A 15,357-nucleotide genomic window follows, 5' to 3' on the forward strand; every position below is an offset into this window, starting at 1 on the left:
GTGTGACATATCACCCTGAAGGTAAGCGCCATGGACAAAAGTAAAACAGTATGTCGGATGTGCCACGCAATGCTCAATTACATTGGTGGGAACTAGTGCGTTAGCGCAGTTTGCTCGTTAACGTGTTCGCATGGGGCGATCCGGGGTAGCTCGTTAACGGAGATTTGGCGCAGGGGCGGAGCGTGGGGGTGGCTTACTGGGCTTATGCCCGGGTTGTTTTGTCAGAAGCCCGGAGTCTTTTGGAGTGTAATTTTTTTCATAGTTAGATGCCTGGCTGACAACTGTATAAAAAAAAAAAAAAAAAAAAGTACACACAATATTCGAAGCACATAGTGCACACTGTGGGAATTTACGACTGTGCGTGAATCCCCCCTGATATTGGTATGATCCGAGCTCAGGCACTAAGCGACTGAGCGAGGGGGCGGGGCAGCTGCTGCCTGTGAGTGCGCTGTTGGAGAAACGGAGCCAGCCATACTAAGGAGAGCTTAAGTTTGACCAGGTACCAAAGCAAATCATTCGTACCGTACAAATAATGTAAATATGACGGTGCATCACGAAAGATTGATATCAAACTGATCACTTGACCAATATTACGTTACTTGCTCTTCGAGTGAATCAACAAATGGCGAAATGAAAAGCCGAACAACAACAATGCTGTTTTTTAGAGAGTCTTAGCTTAAGTGTGTTTATTTCATATTTTCAGTTCTTACCCTCCCCGACTAAATCGGTTTCAGTTATGTACTGAAATATAAGAATGCACATTAGAGGCTTCTTTCAAAGAAAAAACTCAGGTAAATGTTATTTTATATATTATGCTTTGTATGTTGTTCAGTATATTTCTATGCAAAACAAGAGGGATTTCAGTACACAGCACGATATTCATATTTGTAACCAGATATTTACATACACTTTAGGGAGAAAACATAAAACATTTTTACTGTACAACATCAATTTAGAGTAAACTTTTGTTTTAGATAAATATTGAAACATATTTTGAATTAGTTAAATGTCAGAATAAAGAGAGACAGAACTGTCTATTTTTTATCACTTTCATGAAATGTAGGAGTACATGTACACTAAGTTTATTGTTAATTAATAAGAAAACTGCAGATGATTCCATTCTGAGCTGAAGAAGCTTCTGATAGGTTAGTAGAGTCCATGTGAGTAAATTGGTGGCACAGCTGTGGATGCATATAAGGCAAAACACAGAGCCTGTTTCTGTGACATGGGAACATCAAGAGATGTCAACCAAAACACCAGGAACAGAACTGTGGAGCTCCATAAGTGTGGCTCAAGTTTGAATACAATTTGGTGCCATTTGCAATTAAGAAATACAGATAGTTTCTCTCTTTACTCTTAAAGTTAACAAATATGTTTTTATATTTATCTAAAAAATAAACATTTAGTCTGATTTGATGTTACAATTAAAAACGTGTTTTTATCTGAAGAGTAAATATCTGGTTTCAACTGTATATTTGATGATGTTGGTGTTTGGCTTGATTGACTATCATCTAGTTCTGATTGTGGTTCTGTCTTGGTTAAGTCCTCAGTAGTCCTGATTTTGAACTGTTGTAGTCCTGTTTTAATTCTGGATCAGTTCTGGGTCTGGTTGAATTGGGGTTTAGTCCTCGTGTCTTGATACAGCCCCGACTTTGTTCTGCCTTGCTGCTTAATTAAAAAACTAGTTTAAGGTCCTGCACATGTGATATATATTTTTCCCTATATGAAGTCATTCTTTTTTTGAACAAAACTCAAAACAGAGCCAATTAATCTTTCAGTCATTTCTACCCCCCCCCCCCCCCCCCCAAAAAAAAAAATAAAAATAAAAAAATCCCACATGCATACCACCCTTTTGGGCTAAGCCCCGGGTGTTTCAAATGTCTGGCTCCGCCTCTGTTGTGGCGTTAACGTCATTTCAACGAGATTAACGCTGACAGCACTAGTGGGAACACAACGAATATGACTGCACATTTACGCCGACATCATTCTAGTGCAAAGACAAGTGGAAGCAGACAAAAACAACAAGCACGCATGCTACAAACTTTACCTGAGTCATTTAGACAGCCGTTGGCACGTGATTCTCCTTATGGGGACCTGATATGTTTAATATGCTGCTGAGAATATAGCCCAGAAGAAGCCTATAGTATAGCTTTTATTTTGGAAAGAGCCATTTCTCTGTAATAAACTCTCTTTTCCAAAGATGAGTGATTTCTCGATCAGATAGATTTATTTTTTTTATTACTTTGTTTCAGCAACATTAAATTTAAAAACTGTACTTTTGAGTTAAAATATATATTTATAATTTTAATAAATGACAAATGAAAAAGGCATGAACATTTTTTTTTTGTATTGAAAAAATATCGAACCGTGACACCAAAGTATTGAACCGAACCGTGAATTTTGTGTATCGTTGCACCCCTAAAAAATAAATAAATATATATATATATATATATATATATATATATTTATTTTTTTATTTTTTGCAGCAATGTGGTTAGCACTGTTGCCTCACAGCAAGAAGGTCCTGAGTTTAATTTCACCATCAGGCCGGGTTCTTTCTGTGTGGAGTTTGCATGTTCTCCCCATGTTTGGGTAGCAGATGGGATAGGCTCTAGCCCCCCCTGCGACCCTGAAAAGGATAAGTGGAAGAGAATGGATGGATGGAAATATATAAATGCCCTAAAGTTAATTCTGTTCATGTAGATGTAGCATTTTCAGTGGGAGAAACATTTCCTCACTCATCCAAAAAATATATCAATGGTTTTCAATCCTAAACAGGTAATGAAAGATTTTTATTAAAGCTGAAAGTTTGTGCTCCAGTCACATCTTGATAGACGTTAGCAAGTGCTGTTTCCCCTCCCTTGAGATGCTCTGATAGGCTTTTACTACAGACACTCGTGCTCGTTCCTCCAGTTTTGTCTTCAGTAAAAGAAAAACATTCTCTCTTGCGAGATCAGGTGACTGTTGGGCCATTCCCGTTCTCACATGCCATTTGGAAACTCTTGGGTTGCTTTTGCAGTATGATTTGGATCATTATCCATTTGCACTCTGAAGTGCTGTCAGATTAGTTTTTCAACATTTGGCTGAATCTGAGCAGAGTTTATAGTCCTGTACACTTAAGCAGTCACATCATCAATAAACACTAGTGACCCAGTTCCACTGACAGCCATACATGCCCATGCCATAACACTGCTTCTTGTTCCTGAGTGTAACCAGTGGTTTGCAGCTTGTTGTAAACCCTCTGTATTTACAGTCACAAAGGCGTCTCTTGATTGCAGACTTTGAAAATGATACGCCCACCTCCCCGAGAGTGTTCTTGACTTAGTTAGATGTTGTGAAGTTGTTTTTCTTAACCATGTAAATAATTCTGTCAACATGCACTTTCCTTCTGTGGTCTTTCAGGCGTTTTTGGTGTTGATGAACTGGTCAGTGAAGTCATTTGTGCTAAAAATGAACCAGATTATTGATTTGGCCACTCCTAACACTGTTGCTATCGCTCTCTATGACAGGTTTATTTTCTTTTTTACAGCCTAATGATGGCTTCTCTCACTTGCATCGGCATCTTTTTGAAACTCATAAGCTACGAAATGAAAGCGTCACACTTAGACTCAATCCAGATCTTTTATCTGCTTATTTTGTCCTGGAATAACAAGGGAAATGTCTCACTTCGCTGTGAAACTGCAATTCATTTTGACCCTCTGAAAATAGTTGAATATGTATAAAAATGGTTTTAACTCTTAAACAGGTAACACTGTTTTTATTAAAGCTGAAATTTTGCACTTCAGTCACATCTTGATTGTTTGATTTAAATCTACTGCGGTGGTGTCCACAGGCTCAATTACAAAAAGTGTGTCATTGTCTAAATGGACTTAATTGCATGTGTCCCCAAACATAAAATAACAATTATGCTTTAAATTGTTTCTGTAAATTCAGCATTACCTCAAGAGCAGCCAGTCTGTATTTTACCACTTTTCTGCTTTTATTTTTCAGCATTTCACAAGGCTGGACTTCAGAATGAGGCCGTGAAAGTCTTAGAGCAGCTTACCCAGAATGCAGTAGTGGAGAACAGGTTCAACGATGCAGGGTACTATTACTGGATGCTGTCTATGCAGTGTCTAGATATTGCCAAAGGTAAGATGCACAGGTATCTTGAGAGCAACCAGCCATAACTCATTTTTACTGAAATGCTTAATGCATTTTTTTTTTCTTTTCACCATTGTTTGTCTGAATCAGAAAGTGAAGAACAGAGGGGAGAAATGCTGAAGAAGTTTGAACGTTTTCAGCATCTCGCTGAGCTCTACCACGTGTATCGCTCAATCCAGCGATACACGGTAAGAATACGATACACCTTAAGTCAAGACAACTGTGAATCGGTGTTTAAGTAACAAGGACGACTTTTTTTTTTTTTTTTTAGCTGTCAGATTGTGCGTACTTGGAAACAATACCTACTATGTAGTTAGGTAGTTTAGGTACAAAGTTCCTTCTGCATTTTCTCTCTTTTCTAACAGTCCACTGTGATTTCTGCGTACTTTTGAATCAACTTTTATACTCAAATTCATCCAGACTGCTGTGTATTTGACAAAATTAGGTCTGGCTCTGCAAGATTATGTCAATTCAAGAGAGTCACGGTTTAAAGAGAAATTAAAATATTCATAGAGGGTGTTGGGCAGGGGACAAAAGAGAGAATTAAAGGCATTCAGGTTGCAGTTTATTGAAGGGAAATATCAGCTTGAAGGAACCTCCATTATTAGATTCTTGAAACCTCCCTGACCTCTATTACCATCAGTCCTCTTTTCCGAGCCTGCAGCTCTAACTTACTTTCAAACAAGCAGTTCTGGCTTATGAGCCCTGTATGGGTGACCTGGCCTGTGTCAGCGTTCTCAGTTTGTTGTTTCAGCTTTTTGCTCTGCTATGGTCACACCCCTGCAACAGAGAGGCATCGCTGTGATCCAGGCCAGAGCAGGAAGCCTCTATATCTCATTTTAACTCTCCCAGACAGGCACTATAGATTTGAACTATCAACTATCCGGTTGTTCAGTGATGACGCGACGAATCCTACTTCCGGGTCTAAAGTAGTCTGCATTTAATATGGCTTTTGTGTTGTTAACATGTTTAATGTTATGTATTTTCTTCTATTTGATCTCAAAAAGCTCCTAAAACAGTCAGTGATCACTGTTGACCTCCCTCGGCTTTTATTACCGCTAATCATTTATTTAAGCTCAGTTTTTAAAACCTTAGGATGTAACTACAGCCCAGCCCATGCAGCAGTATATGAATGACTAACCTCGTATTGTGGATGGATTATCTCAGTTGTTCTCCTGGCTGAAGTTTGGTCCTTTTACAGCATCCTGCCATGCGATTACATTTGTTCCTGACCACCGAGAACACTCACGTTAACTTTTATCGAGTGGAAAAAAAGTTAGCTTGTTTATATTATGCTAACATAGCTGTGTCGCTAGCGGTCACGTAGCACATCATTATATACCAGCTAGCCCAACTTCAGTAACCCTACAAACGTCACTGCTGTTTAGTTTTCTGTCTTCATTTATGTTGGAAGTGATAAGAAAGCTGTATGTTTTAATTTGTTTCCAAAACCCCGCAGTCAGGACATGCTATATTGTATTTAGATAGAAGCTAGCGAGCTAACATCCTGCTAACTTCTAACTCCGTTAAATGTCATAAATTCCGTTTTCATGGATGCCTGGATGTTAAACTCAGTTGTTACACCTGGTAGAGCAGAACACTGATCATTTTATTAAAGATGAAAGACTTTAGACAGTTTTTCAACTCTCAGTAATGCCATAGTGATCGTTTGATATATGGACCCGCAGCGGAGTTTAGACCCAGACACTGCTAGTGACGTCAGACTGAACAACCGGATAGGGATAAAGGGCTGTTAGTGATTTTGTTTTTTTTAAGAAAATGCATCTTTTCCTTCAGGGTACTTTGAGCAGGAATGAGGCACTTTGAGTGGTTAGGCTGCTTTTAGATCAGGTTAAAAGATGACGGGAAAAAAAGTTGGAAATGGAGCTTTTAAAACTTTCATCTGAGATTTCTAACACTTTGTGACCCCTTAAACTTACATGTGTATATTTTTAACTGTCTTTATCTGTAGGATGAGCCCTTCAGTTCTCACATGCCAGACACGCTCTTCAACATCTGCAGATTCCTCCTGAACAACCTCACAAAGGACATACCACCAGGCATCTCTAAAGTGTATCCTAACATTTCAGAAAATGGACTTAACGTAGTGTTAGATCTCAGCAAATATTTAGAAAATGGAGCATTATGGGGGCCTCTTAATGTGGAAAACTCTCTGTGACAGATAGATACCATTCTAAAATCACGACTGGCAGAGGCAGTGATAGAGCGGTGGAAAATAGATAGACATAGGGAGAAATCAGGAGAGTTGGCGCCACTCCGAAAACCAAAGTGCTGCTGAGAGAAAGAAAAGGGGTGTTGATGGGGAGGAGGAGCCGATGCCAGCAAGAAACACATTTTCTGTTATCTAAACAAGTGCTTTGATTGCTGAACTTTGTGCAAAAGTATGCATACCAAAACACACTGAACAATACGTTTTAATTTGAACAAATACACACATACACGGTCGCGTACACCCACAGCCACATGGGCAAATCTATGTAGGCACACATCGGACTCTGGAATGAGGAAGGAAAGCGCAGCCTTGGAAGAGGAAATCAGGCCGAACAGCTGCAATCCTCTGTGGCCAAGCTGAAATGTTCCAAAAACTTTGAACTTGGATTTATAGTCTCAGCAAATTGCATTCAACTTGGTTCAACACTTAAAACACTGCACGCGCACACACACAAAATTGCACTTAAACAGCTCCACAATAGGACGTGCACTGATCAAGAGTCACAAAACTGGGTGTGTAGGAGGAGAATCGAGAGCGGCTGGGTAGAGGGGCAAGAACAGAAACGATGTTGAGTTTTAGGTGATGGAGAAGTGCCTTTGTAGTGCTGTTGCAGCTGCAACTCATTGACCTCTGGTTGCCACTCTCAGAGCTCCTCTAGTAACAATATGTTTCTGTATAAATACAAATAAGCAACTCGTCCTCAATTAAAACACAAAAAAACCCTACAAACAAACTAATTTATTACTTTCTGGGCATGCAGTCAGTGTTGCTGGCTTAGCGCAGCTGATGTTCTGCTAATGTAACACAAGTATAAATACGCCCACAATATTTGGAATAAGATATCTACAAAGCAGTAATTCTGTGCCAAATCTTCCCCAGGTTTATTTTTCCTTGACCTGATTATAGAAACACTTTATATGCGCTGGCCAAGCAGAGCCGACAGCTTGGTGCATATAAGCTTGCAAGGTACGCATACGAGAAGCTGCAGGAGCTGCACATTCCCTCACGCTTCCAAGAGTCTATAGAGCTGGGCTGCCTCACCATTCGTTCCAAACCTTTCCACGACAAAGAGGTGTGTGTGTATGTGATGTTTTTGAAATTTTAGAGCTGTGACCTTTATCATATTTGTTAAACACACCTGTGTTTGCTGCAGGATCTGATTGAGGGCATGATGTGCTACCGCTGCTCCACCAACAACCCCCTGTTGAACAACCAGGGGAGTGTGTGCATTAACTGCAGGCAGCCTTTCATCTACTGCGCCTCGTCATATGGTCACTGACACTCATACACACCGTGCGCAGTATATGCCACCAAGGAATCTGCTTGTTTTATTAGAGTTTTTTTAAATGTCGCATGTGATTTTGTACAGATGTGCTGCCGCTGGTCCAGTTCTACCTGGAGGAAGACATCTCTGATGAGGATGCTCTGTCTCTTATTGATCTAGAAGTTCCTCACACAGATCAGAGGGCTGCACGATGGCAGGATATAGATAATGGTGGTATCCTTTGATCATCAGTTATATGTTGATATATAGACAAACAAGGGTTATTAATGTGTTATAAAAGAACTACTGAGCCTTTACTGTGCCGCAAGTCTGTGTTCATGCTGTAACACAGTGCACATCTCCTCAAAATGAAGCACGTGGCTCTCCTCTGCCTTGTGACAGTTCTAAGAAGCTGTTTAGTCTGCGCTGGCCTTGATTCTGTACTTGTGGGTAAGCTGTCAGAACTAAGTCATCTTAGCTCTCGAGCTAATAGGGTTACTGAGGCTCTCCTGTCTCATCTTAATGACACTAACCCTCTGAGAGCCGTAGCCACAGCCCTAGTGCAGGGATTAACCTGCATTAGCCAGCAGACCCTCAAGGGCACTGAGGTATGCTGTGTTCTTCCAGAGCCGTGAAGTGACTGACAGCCACAGCTAATTTTGAACACTTTGCCTCTTAGAAAAGTCTCTCGGGGATAATTTTGTAAGGGGTTTTCCTGCTCTGCAAACATAATTACTGAAGACACATGCGACACAAAATGTGTGAAATGTGTGCATCGCCTTGGTTATATGTTCTCAAATAAACACAATAAGATCTCCAATCTTTGAGGATGGATGAGGGTTTGGACGATGAAGAGGAAGATCCATTTACAGCCAAAATGAGCTTTGAGGTAATAAGAAAAAGGACAAAATAGATGAGGTGATTTAATATTCTGCCAAATGGGCAAGCCAGCTGGACAGGGTGAAAGGACGGAGTTTATAATGGTTCATTTTTGTGTATAAACAGCAGGGGGGCTCAAACTTTGTCCCAGTCAAGGTGAGTCGTCCTGTGCTGCGCGCCATGAGCAGGAGGGACGTGCTGATCAAACGCTGGCCCAGGCCGCTCAAATGGGAATACTTCCGCTCCCTGCTGCCTGAAGTCAGCATTACCATGTGTCCTACCTGCTTCAAGGTACGGCGTTTATAATGCATTCAGCTAGCAGAACCCAGTGTTAACCACCTGGTGTCCTCTTTGACGAACAAAGTTTTTGAATTATTTCTTTATTTTCCTGTCAAGTTGCTCACACTCTCGTGCTGTGTTTATTGCAGATGTTTCACAGTGAAGATTATGAGCTTCTGGTGCTTCAGCATAACTGCTGCCCATACTGTCGGAGGCCCATCGACGAACCAAACTGACGGTGAACTGAAAGTGGAGCACCTAATTTATACATTTTTGTCTTCTGATTACATTTTCTTTAAAACTGTGCGGTACGTTTGGCGGGTGTACATTATAGGAGCAGCTCTTTGTTATCCAAGGTTGAACGGCTGAAGTAATACCTAGAGTGTTTGTGTGTCGGTCATTACAGAGTGTAAGAAAAGTGCACCATCAGCCAATAAAGCCTGGATTATTAGGATCAGATTACCCCGGGCCAGTCAGTGATTACATCATTCACTCTGTAAATGTACAGTGTAAACATATAAATAGAAAACTTTTTTTTTTTTGGATATAATACAAAACGTGTTTGTTGTGTAGAGAATTTTCCTACTCACAACAATGAGATAATATTCTACCATCAAGTCTACAGCTTTATGCACTACAGCTGCACTGTATGTTTGATAACAATACAAGATCATCTGTTATTAAGTCACAAGAATTTGATTTTTATATGCTTGCAAATATCCTTTGAATAAATTGTATATTGGCAATTTGTAAAACTGCGAGTTTTCTTAATCCTTCAAAGACAATAACTGCCCCTCTTGATTTGTGTTTGTGTCTCCCAGATTCTAATTGCAGTTCACTCAAGGCTATGAGTTGAGCTCTGCATTATGCATTGGTTAGGGATTAGGCTTTTACAGATGCAAATAAGTTGGACCGCTCAAGAAATTTCATTTATAGTTGGTCTACTCTGCACGGTTCAGATCACAGACAGTTAGTTTCCTTCCCTTTCCCTCCTACTCTCTCATCTCATTCTGATGCAGCACTGATGCGCATGACAGTAATGATGGGGTTTGGATAACCATGGCTGTTACCTCTCACCTTGAAATTGCTTAACATACTGCATATCTATTTCTGGAGTTTTCTCCATTGTGTGTGTATCTGTGTGTGCGTCTGTGAGAGAGAGAGGGACTCTCACATTGTGTGTCTTAATTCCATCTTCTCTAACACTTCACTCTTTGCAAGTCCCTAATCCGACCAGCCTGTTTAAAAGGTGCTGCACCTCCTCAGGGGGCTGCAGAGAACACCTTACTTCTACAAGAGCCGTTCCACCGTCCATCCTTTCTCCCTCATTTCCACTTCAACTACACCAAAAGACTCCCTCATAGTAGTTTATTCTAAAAAGAGAGAGAGGCACAGATTGTTTCATCCACTTTTAAGGTCTTAGAAGAAGAAAAGGCATCAACACCCGCAGCCATGAATGGCACAGAAGGACCCAACTTCTATGTACCCATGTCTAACAAGACTGGGGTGGTGCGCAGCCCATTTGAGTACCCTCAGTACTACCTGGCTGAGCCCTGGAAGTACTCTCTTCTTGCAGCGTACATGCTGTTCCTCATCATTTCTTCCTTCCCCATTAACTTTCTCACCCTCTACGTCACTGTCAAGCACAAAAAGCTGAGGACCCCGCTGAACTACGTTCTGCTCAACCTGGCGGTGGCCGACCTCTTTATGGTAGTTGGGGGCTTCACGGTCACGCTCTACACGGCCCTGCATGGATATTTCGTCTTAGGTGTCAGCGGCTGCAATATTGAAGGATTCTTTGCCACATTAGGAGGTAAGAGTCAGAATTGTGTAAACTGTGTTTTCTGTGTGGATTTAGAACAAAACAAGTCACACTTTAAATTTGCTATAGTTTTTGGGTCACTCTCATAGGTTTGAATGTATTAAGTCATTCATTTTTATAGGAAATTAGTTTGTCTAATTACTTAAACTTGAATCTAATATACTGCTTTTATTATTTCATGTTTAATGTCAGTAGAGATACTGTACTTAAACTTACATACATGCTTTCTTTCATGTTTTAGGAGAGATTGCTCTCTGGTCTCTGGTGGTTTTGGCTATTGAGCGCTATATTGTGGTCTGTAAGCCGATGACCAACTTCCGCTTTGGAGAAAAACATGCCGTGGCTGGCCTGGGTTTCACATGGGTCATGGCCCTGACCTGTGCTGCTCCCCCTCTCTTTGGATGGTCCCGGTACAGTTAGTTTCTGTGTCTACACTCTGTTTGATTAATATTCTGAGGACCATTTTCCCAGTAAAGCAGTTTTATAGTTATGTTTTTAAAACCTGCAAACTAGTGTAACTCACACATGTGGCACAAATACTGTGTAATGGTGCTGGCCGAAGTCTTTGAGTTATTGTGTGTTGTGCAGGTATATCCCAGAGGGAATGCAGTGTTCCTGTGGGATTGACTACTACACTCCCAAGCCTGAGATCAACAACACCTCGTTCGTCATCTATATGTTTGTCCTCCACTTCTGTATCCCCCTGTTCATCATCTTCTTCTGCTACACTAGCCTCCTCTGCACTGTGCGAGCGGTAGGAATGCCACTGCCAAAGCAATATTAATAGCAAAGACTTGATATATTGTTTAGCCCTGTAGAAAAATTCCACTTTATTATGTTTTTTTGATTATTTTTTTTTCACCTTGCTCCCTTTCACAAGGGGTACTGCACATCACAGAGTCTCTGGAGATGTAAGGGATTTAGGGGCTCAAGGACACTTCAGGAGGGCAGATCCCTGCCAACATGGCAGCTTACACCCAGGTCCTCTGGCTAAAGGGCAGTCTGCCTGCTCACTGTGTCGTCCTGATGCCTTTATTAATAATAGAATAAGAGCATTTATAATGTATAAGTGATTATACACAATTATAATGCAGATTTTCATTTAAATTGGCTATAATCAGCATTCTTTAGTACATCTGTCAAATGGTAGTTTAAACATGTGGAAACAGATTAAAATAGGTTGCTTATAACCTACAGAGAATTTTTGTTATCTGAATCTGCAGCTCCTCCCAGCTTTGGGGAGATTTAGAGGGAGTTTCAGGGAGACTGTTTTTGGCTGCGTGACCCAGCTTTAATGATCTGGTACACTTACTGCTCTCATAGCTTCTCGTGTGTGTTTTTTGATAAGGATACACCAACTGCAAAACACTAGGCCAATGTTTAATATAATGCTTTGGCTGACATCTTATACCAAGTCTAGATTATGATAATTTATTACACTGATTGGCCTACTGCAGTCAACACAATGTCAACTTTGTGTCAATATATCAACGTTTTTAGCAAAAGACCCAAAACCCAGCATCACCTCCCACACACTACAAATACACTTTATTTGTTATTAGCTGCTAAACAAAAAGGAGAACCAAGCATCTAAAGGGGAAGATATGTATAGTTAGTGTAGTGAGAGACAGTCTCTCCTAAAATCTAATCATTCAACATTCGTGTGAAATATGAGCATCTTTACATATGTTAAATTACATTAGCCTGATGTGAGCCTGAGGTAAGTTTTCATGCCTAAAATAAGTCACTGTTTGTATTTTTGAAACTATCTTACAGCAGACAAAGTTAAAGATAAATTTAAAACCATTACGATTTCTCTATTGAAACCTACAGCTTAAGCATGTGCTGCTTGTAGCTAGTTCAGACCAAGAACAGACCTAACAGTACAAAAACAATAAATAAAATGCATTAGCTAGCTAGGCATTAGCATTAATGCCTAGCTAACTCTTAACCTCCACACTAGCTATGCCAAAAAGTCTTGTTCTGAATAACGTATTCAACCTTTGCTGCCCCCATGTGGACAAAGAAATTAGTGCACGTTCACAAGTGACAGGCATGAATTCTCATCTGTTTTTGGAGAAAGTACGTGTCTCATGTCAGTGAGAGATCGGTAGAGCTAAGACAAAACTTGAAGTTATTATCTCAAAATTTGAATATTTGAAATAATGCTGCAAAATTCTGACTGGCAGGAAAAAAGAAATTACTTCAGTGGTGGAAACGAGCTTCCATAGGATAATGCGTTTGTTTTTTCCACAACATAAAAAACATAACTAAATAAACAGTGTTAGTCATCTCGGTGGTCTAATCAGTTTTGTTCAGCAGTCGTGATGGGCTCAAGCCTTTTGTTTACATTCGGATTAGAGGTTTAAGTTAACCTGAATCTGTCTGTCAGGCTGCAGCTCAGCAGCAGGAGTCTGAAACCACCCAGAGGGCAGAGAAAGAAGTGACTCGCATGGTCATTGTCATGGTGATCTCCTTTTTGGTATGCTGGGTGCCCTATGCCAGCGTGGCTTGGTACATCTTTGCCAATCAGGGAACTGAGTTTGGGCCAGTATTCATGACTGCTCCCGCCTTCTTCGCCAAGAGTGCCGCTCTGTACAACCCAGTCATCTACATCCTGCTAAACAGACAGGTATGACGTACAAGAGTATTTTCACGAACGCATTTTCACTTTGACACAGTTTTTGCAGGAAATTGTGTGGGCTTCATGTGTCTGACAGCTGTGGTTACTTTTCAGAGAAGCGCTTTACATAGTAAATTTTAGCTTATATAGTAACAAATTTCCTGTTCCCAGCAGTTGGGGTTGTGTGTTTTTTTTTTTTCCAGATGTGTGTGATTCTACCAGATTTGCCCATTTTCAAATGATTTGGTTTAATTGTCTAGTAGTGTTTCCATTTCTTTATCCTTCATTTCATTGCTCACTTCAGGTTAACAAATCGTTAACTTGGAAACTACAGGGGTACACTAATGTAATCTCTACTTTGACTAGTAGACTAAATCTAAATTTAAGAACATTTCTCTAATTCACACGGGCGATCGTGGCTCAAGAGTTGGCAGTTCGTCTTGTAATCGGAAGGTTGCCGGTTCGAGCCCCGGCTCGGATAGTCTCGGTCGCTGTGTCCTTGGGCAAGACACTTCGCGCCCCAGGGCAGCTGTGGCTACAATGTAGCTTGCCATCACCAGTGTGTGAATATGGGTGGATGACTGAATGTGTAAAGCGCTTTGGGGTCCTTAGGGGCTATGTAAAGCGCAATACAAATACAGGCCATTTCAATAGTTAGTTCGTTTTTTCTAATTAACTATGTCCCAAACAAAAAAAATAATAAAGTCAAATAAAAAAAAATTCAAATCAGCAGATAATGACCTGTAATTGTCTTTTCTTTCATTTTTAACCTTTATTTCATAATTTAAGCCATAAGTGCTGTGTTTATAGGTTTTTTTGATTTAAGCAGTTCTGTCATATAAAGGCTGAGATGTATTGTCGCCGTGTTGTTGCACAAATTGCACTTTTTTTTTCTTTTGAATCCTCAATGATTAAATTTGTAGTTACACTTAAATTTAAATTATTTACACTTAAACAGTTTGCAGGTGTATTTTTATAGGCAATAGTTTTTCTGATCTGGCTCACTAAAAATCAAATTGAGCTGTATGTGGCCTCGCGACGTAAAATGAGTTTGACAACCCGTGAAGGCGTCATAACTCTGATTGTGATTTGTTTTTGTGACCTCCAGTTCAGAAACTGCATGATCACCACGGTGTGCTGTGGAAAGAACCCATTTGGAGAAGATGAGGCCGCCGTCTCCAAAACTCAGACTTCATCCGTCTCTTCAAGCCAGGTGGCCCCCGCTTGACCTGTGCTCCCTTTCTCACCCTCTTCTGTCCCATCTGTGCCTGCCTCAGATGGGGACCCACCACCGCCAAGCAGCACTACCTTCAATCAGCCAATCCTCTTGACTTACCTCTCCTTTTGTCTTCTCTGCAGTGTCGCCACTGCACCTTCAAGTGGGACTGACACATTTAAAAACCAGCATGTGTGTTTTTAATCCATTTAATTATGGAGGGTTCAGCTGGTCTCACAGATTTTAACCTGGCATCCAAAGGGGTGACCACTTGGTGGTCATCCAACTGAGCACCATATGAGCTCTCTACTTTCCAAAAACACACAAACTGGGTAAAAATCCAACTGTAAGTAATTATCACAGCTAATTATGTATCCAAAAACGTGCTTTAAACAGTCAATTATATGAGTGGAATTACTCTGTTTAGATAATCAGATGAGTTTTTAAGCTCTACTCTTGTCTCTCTAACTCTATTCTAGTTGCCGTGTCGATCAAGCTGAGAAGGTTAGCTTCTTGGTATTGTCTGAGATGATTAGTGTAAAGAAATATGGACCTCCTGCAAGAGTCTGTACATGTGTGAGTTGGATGTTTATGTATGCGAATGTCAGAATGCTAGTGTGTGAATTAAGGTGAAACAGGAATATTACTGTAATGGCTCGGATTTGTGGCAGTTGTTCTGTGTCCTGCAATAAAAACAAAGCTAAATGTCTGCACGATCCCCCCTGCCCCTTACTCGTTTTCTTCATGAGAACATTTACAAGGATTTCTGAGAAGTTCCAGATGCTAGCTTGTGGGCTTTTAGGTGGCAGGCCAAATCATAATGGTTTTCAAATGTTAAAATTCACTGTGGCGCTGTAATGCATTTAGAAGTGAACCACTCTGAGAATTAGTATAATAA

The 15,357-nt window shown here is 40.5% G+C and overlaps 2 protein-coding genes across 2 annotated transcripts in view; both read left to right on the plus strand.

Moving 5' to 3' along the window:
* The window catches only part of ift122 (intraflagellar transport 122 homolog (Chlamydomonas)), a 31,510-nt gene extending 22,012 nt beyond the window's left edge, over positions 1-9,498 (plus strand). Inside the window, exons 21-29 of the mRNA XM_080897710.1 lie at positions 3,991-4,131; positions 4,234-4,331; positions 6,116-6,216; positions 7,283-7,448; positions 7,530-7,647; positions 7,746-7,874; positions 8,453-8,529; positions 8,646-8,810; positions 8,948-9,498. Of these exons, the coding sequence (XP_080753836.1) occupies positions 3,991-4,131; positions 4,234-4,331; positions 6,116-6,216; positions 7,283-7,448; positions 7,530-7,647; positions 7,746-7,874; positions 8,453-8,529; positions 8,646-8,810; positions 8,948-9,034 (1,082 nt within the window). The 3' untranslated portion in view covers positions 9,035-9,498. The remainder of the gene's footprint in view (positions 1-3,990; positions 4,132-4,233; positions 4,332-6,115; positions 6,217-7,282; positions 7,449-7,529; positions 7,648-7,745; positions 7,875-8,452; positions 8,530-8,645; positions 8,811-8,947) is intronic.
* A 211-nt stretch (positions 9,499-9,709) lies between these two features.
* On the plus strand, positions 9,710-15,282 carry exorh (extra-ocular rhodopsin). Its single transcript, XM_080897716.1, has 5 exons — positions 9,710-10,611; positions 10,862-11,030; positions 11,209-11,374; positions 13,013-13,252; positions 14,352-15,282. The coding sequence occupies exons 1-5, from the start codon at positions 10,251-10,253 to the stop codon at positions 14,469-14,471; spliced, it is 1,056 nt and encodes a 351-aa protein (XP_080753842.1). The 5' UTR covers positions 9,710-10,250; the 3' UTR covers positions 14,472-15,282.
* Positions 15,283-15,357: the final 75 nt, after the last annotated feature.

The sequence above is a fragment of the Rhamphochromis sp. 'chilingali' genome (genome assembly GCF_963969265.1).
Source record: "Rhamphochromis sp. 'chilingali' genome assembly, chromosome: 12".
NCBI lineage: Eukaryota > Metazoa > Chordata > Actinopteri > Cichliformes > Cichlidae > Rhamphochromis > Rhamphochromis sp. 'chilingali'.

What these genes read in the sequence shown, in the direction of transcription:
- exorh (XM_080897716.1), top strand. Translation starts at nt 10,251, where the DNA reads ATGAATGGCACAGAAGGACCCAACTTCTATGTACCCATGTCTAACAAG. An exon ending in ATTCTTTGCCACATTAGGAG is followed by an intron (nt 10,612 to 10,861) that starts GTAAGAGTCAGA and finishes TTCATGTTTTAG; the next exon opens with GAGAGATTGCTCTCTGGTCT. An exon ending in CCTCTCTTTGGATGGTCCCG is followed by an intron (nt 11,031 to 11,208) that starts GTACAGTTAGTT and finishes TGTGTTGTGCAG; the next exon opens with GTATATCCCAGAGGGAATGC.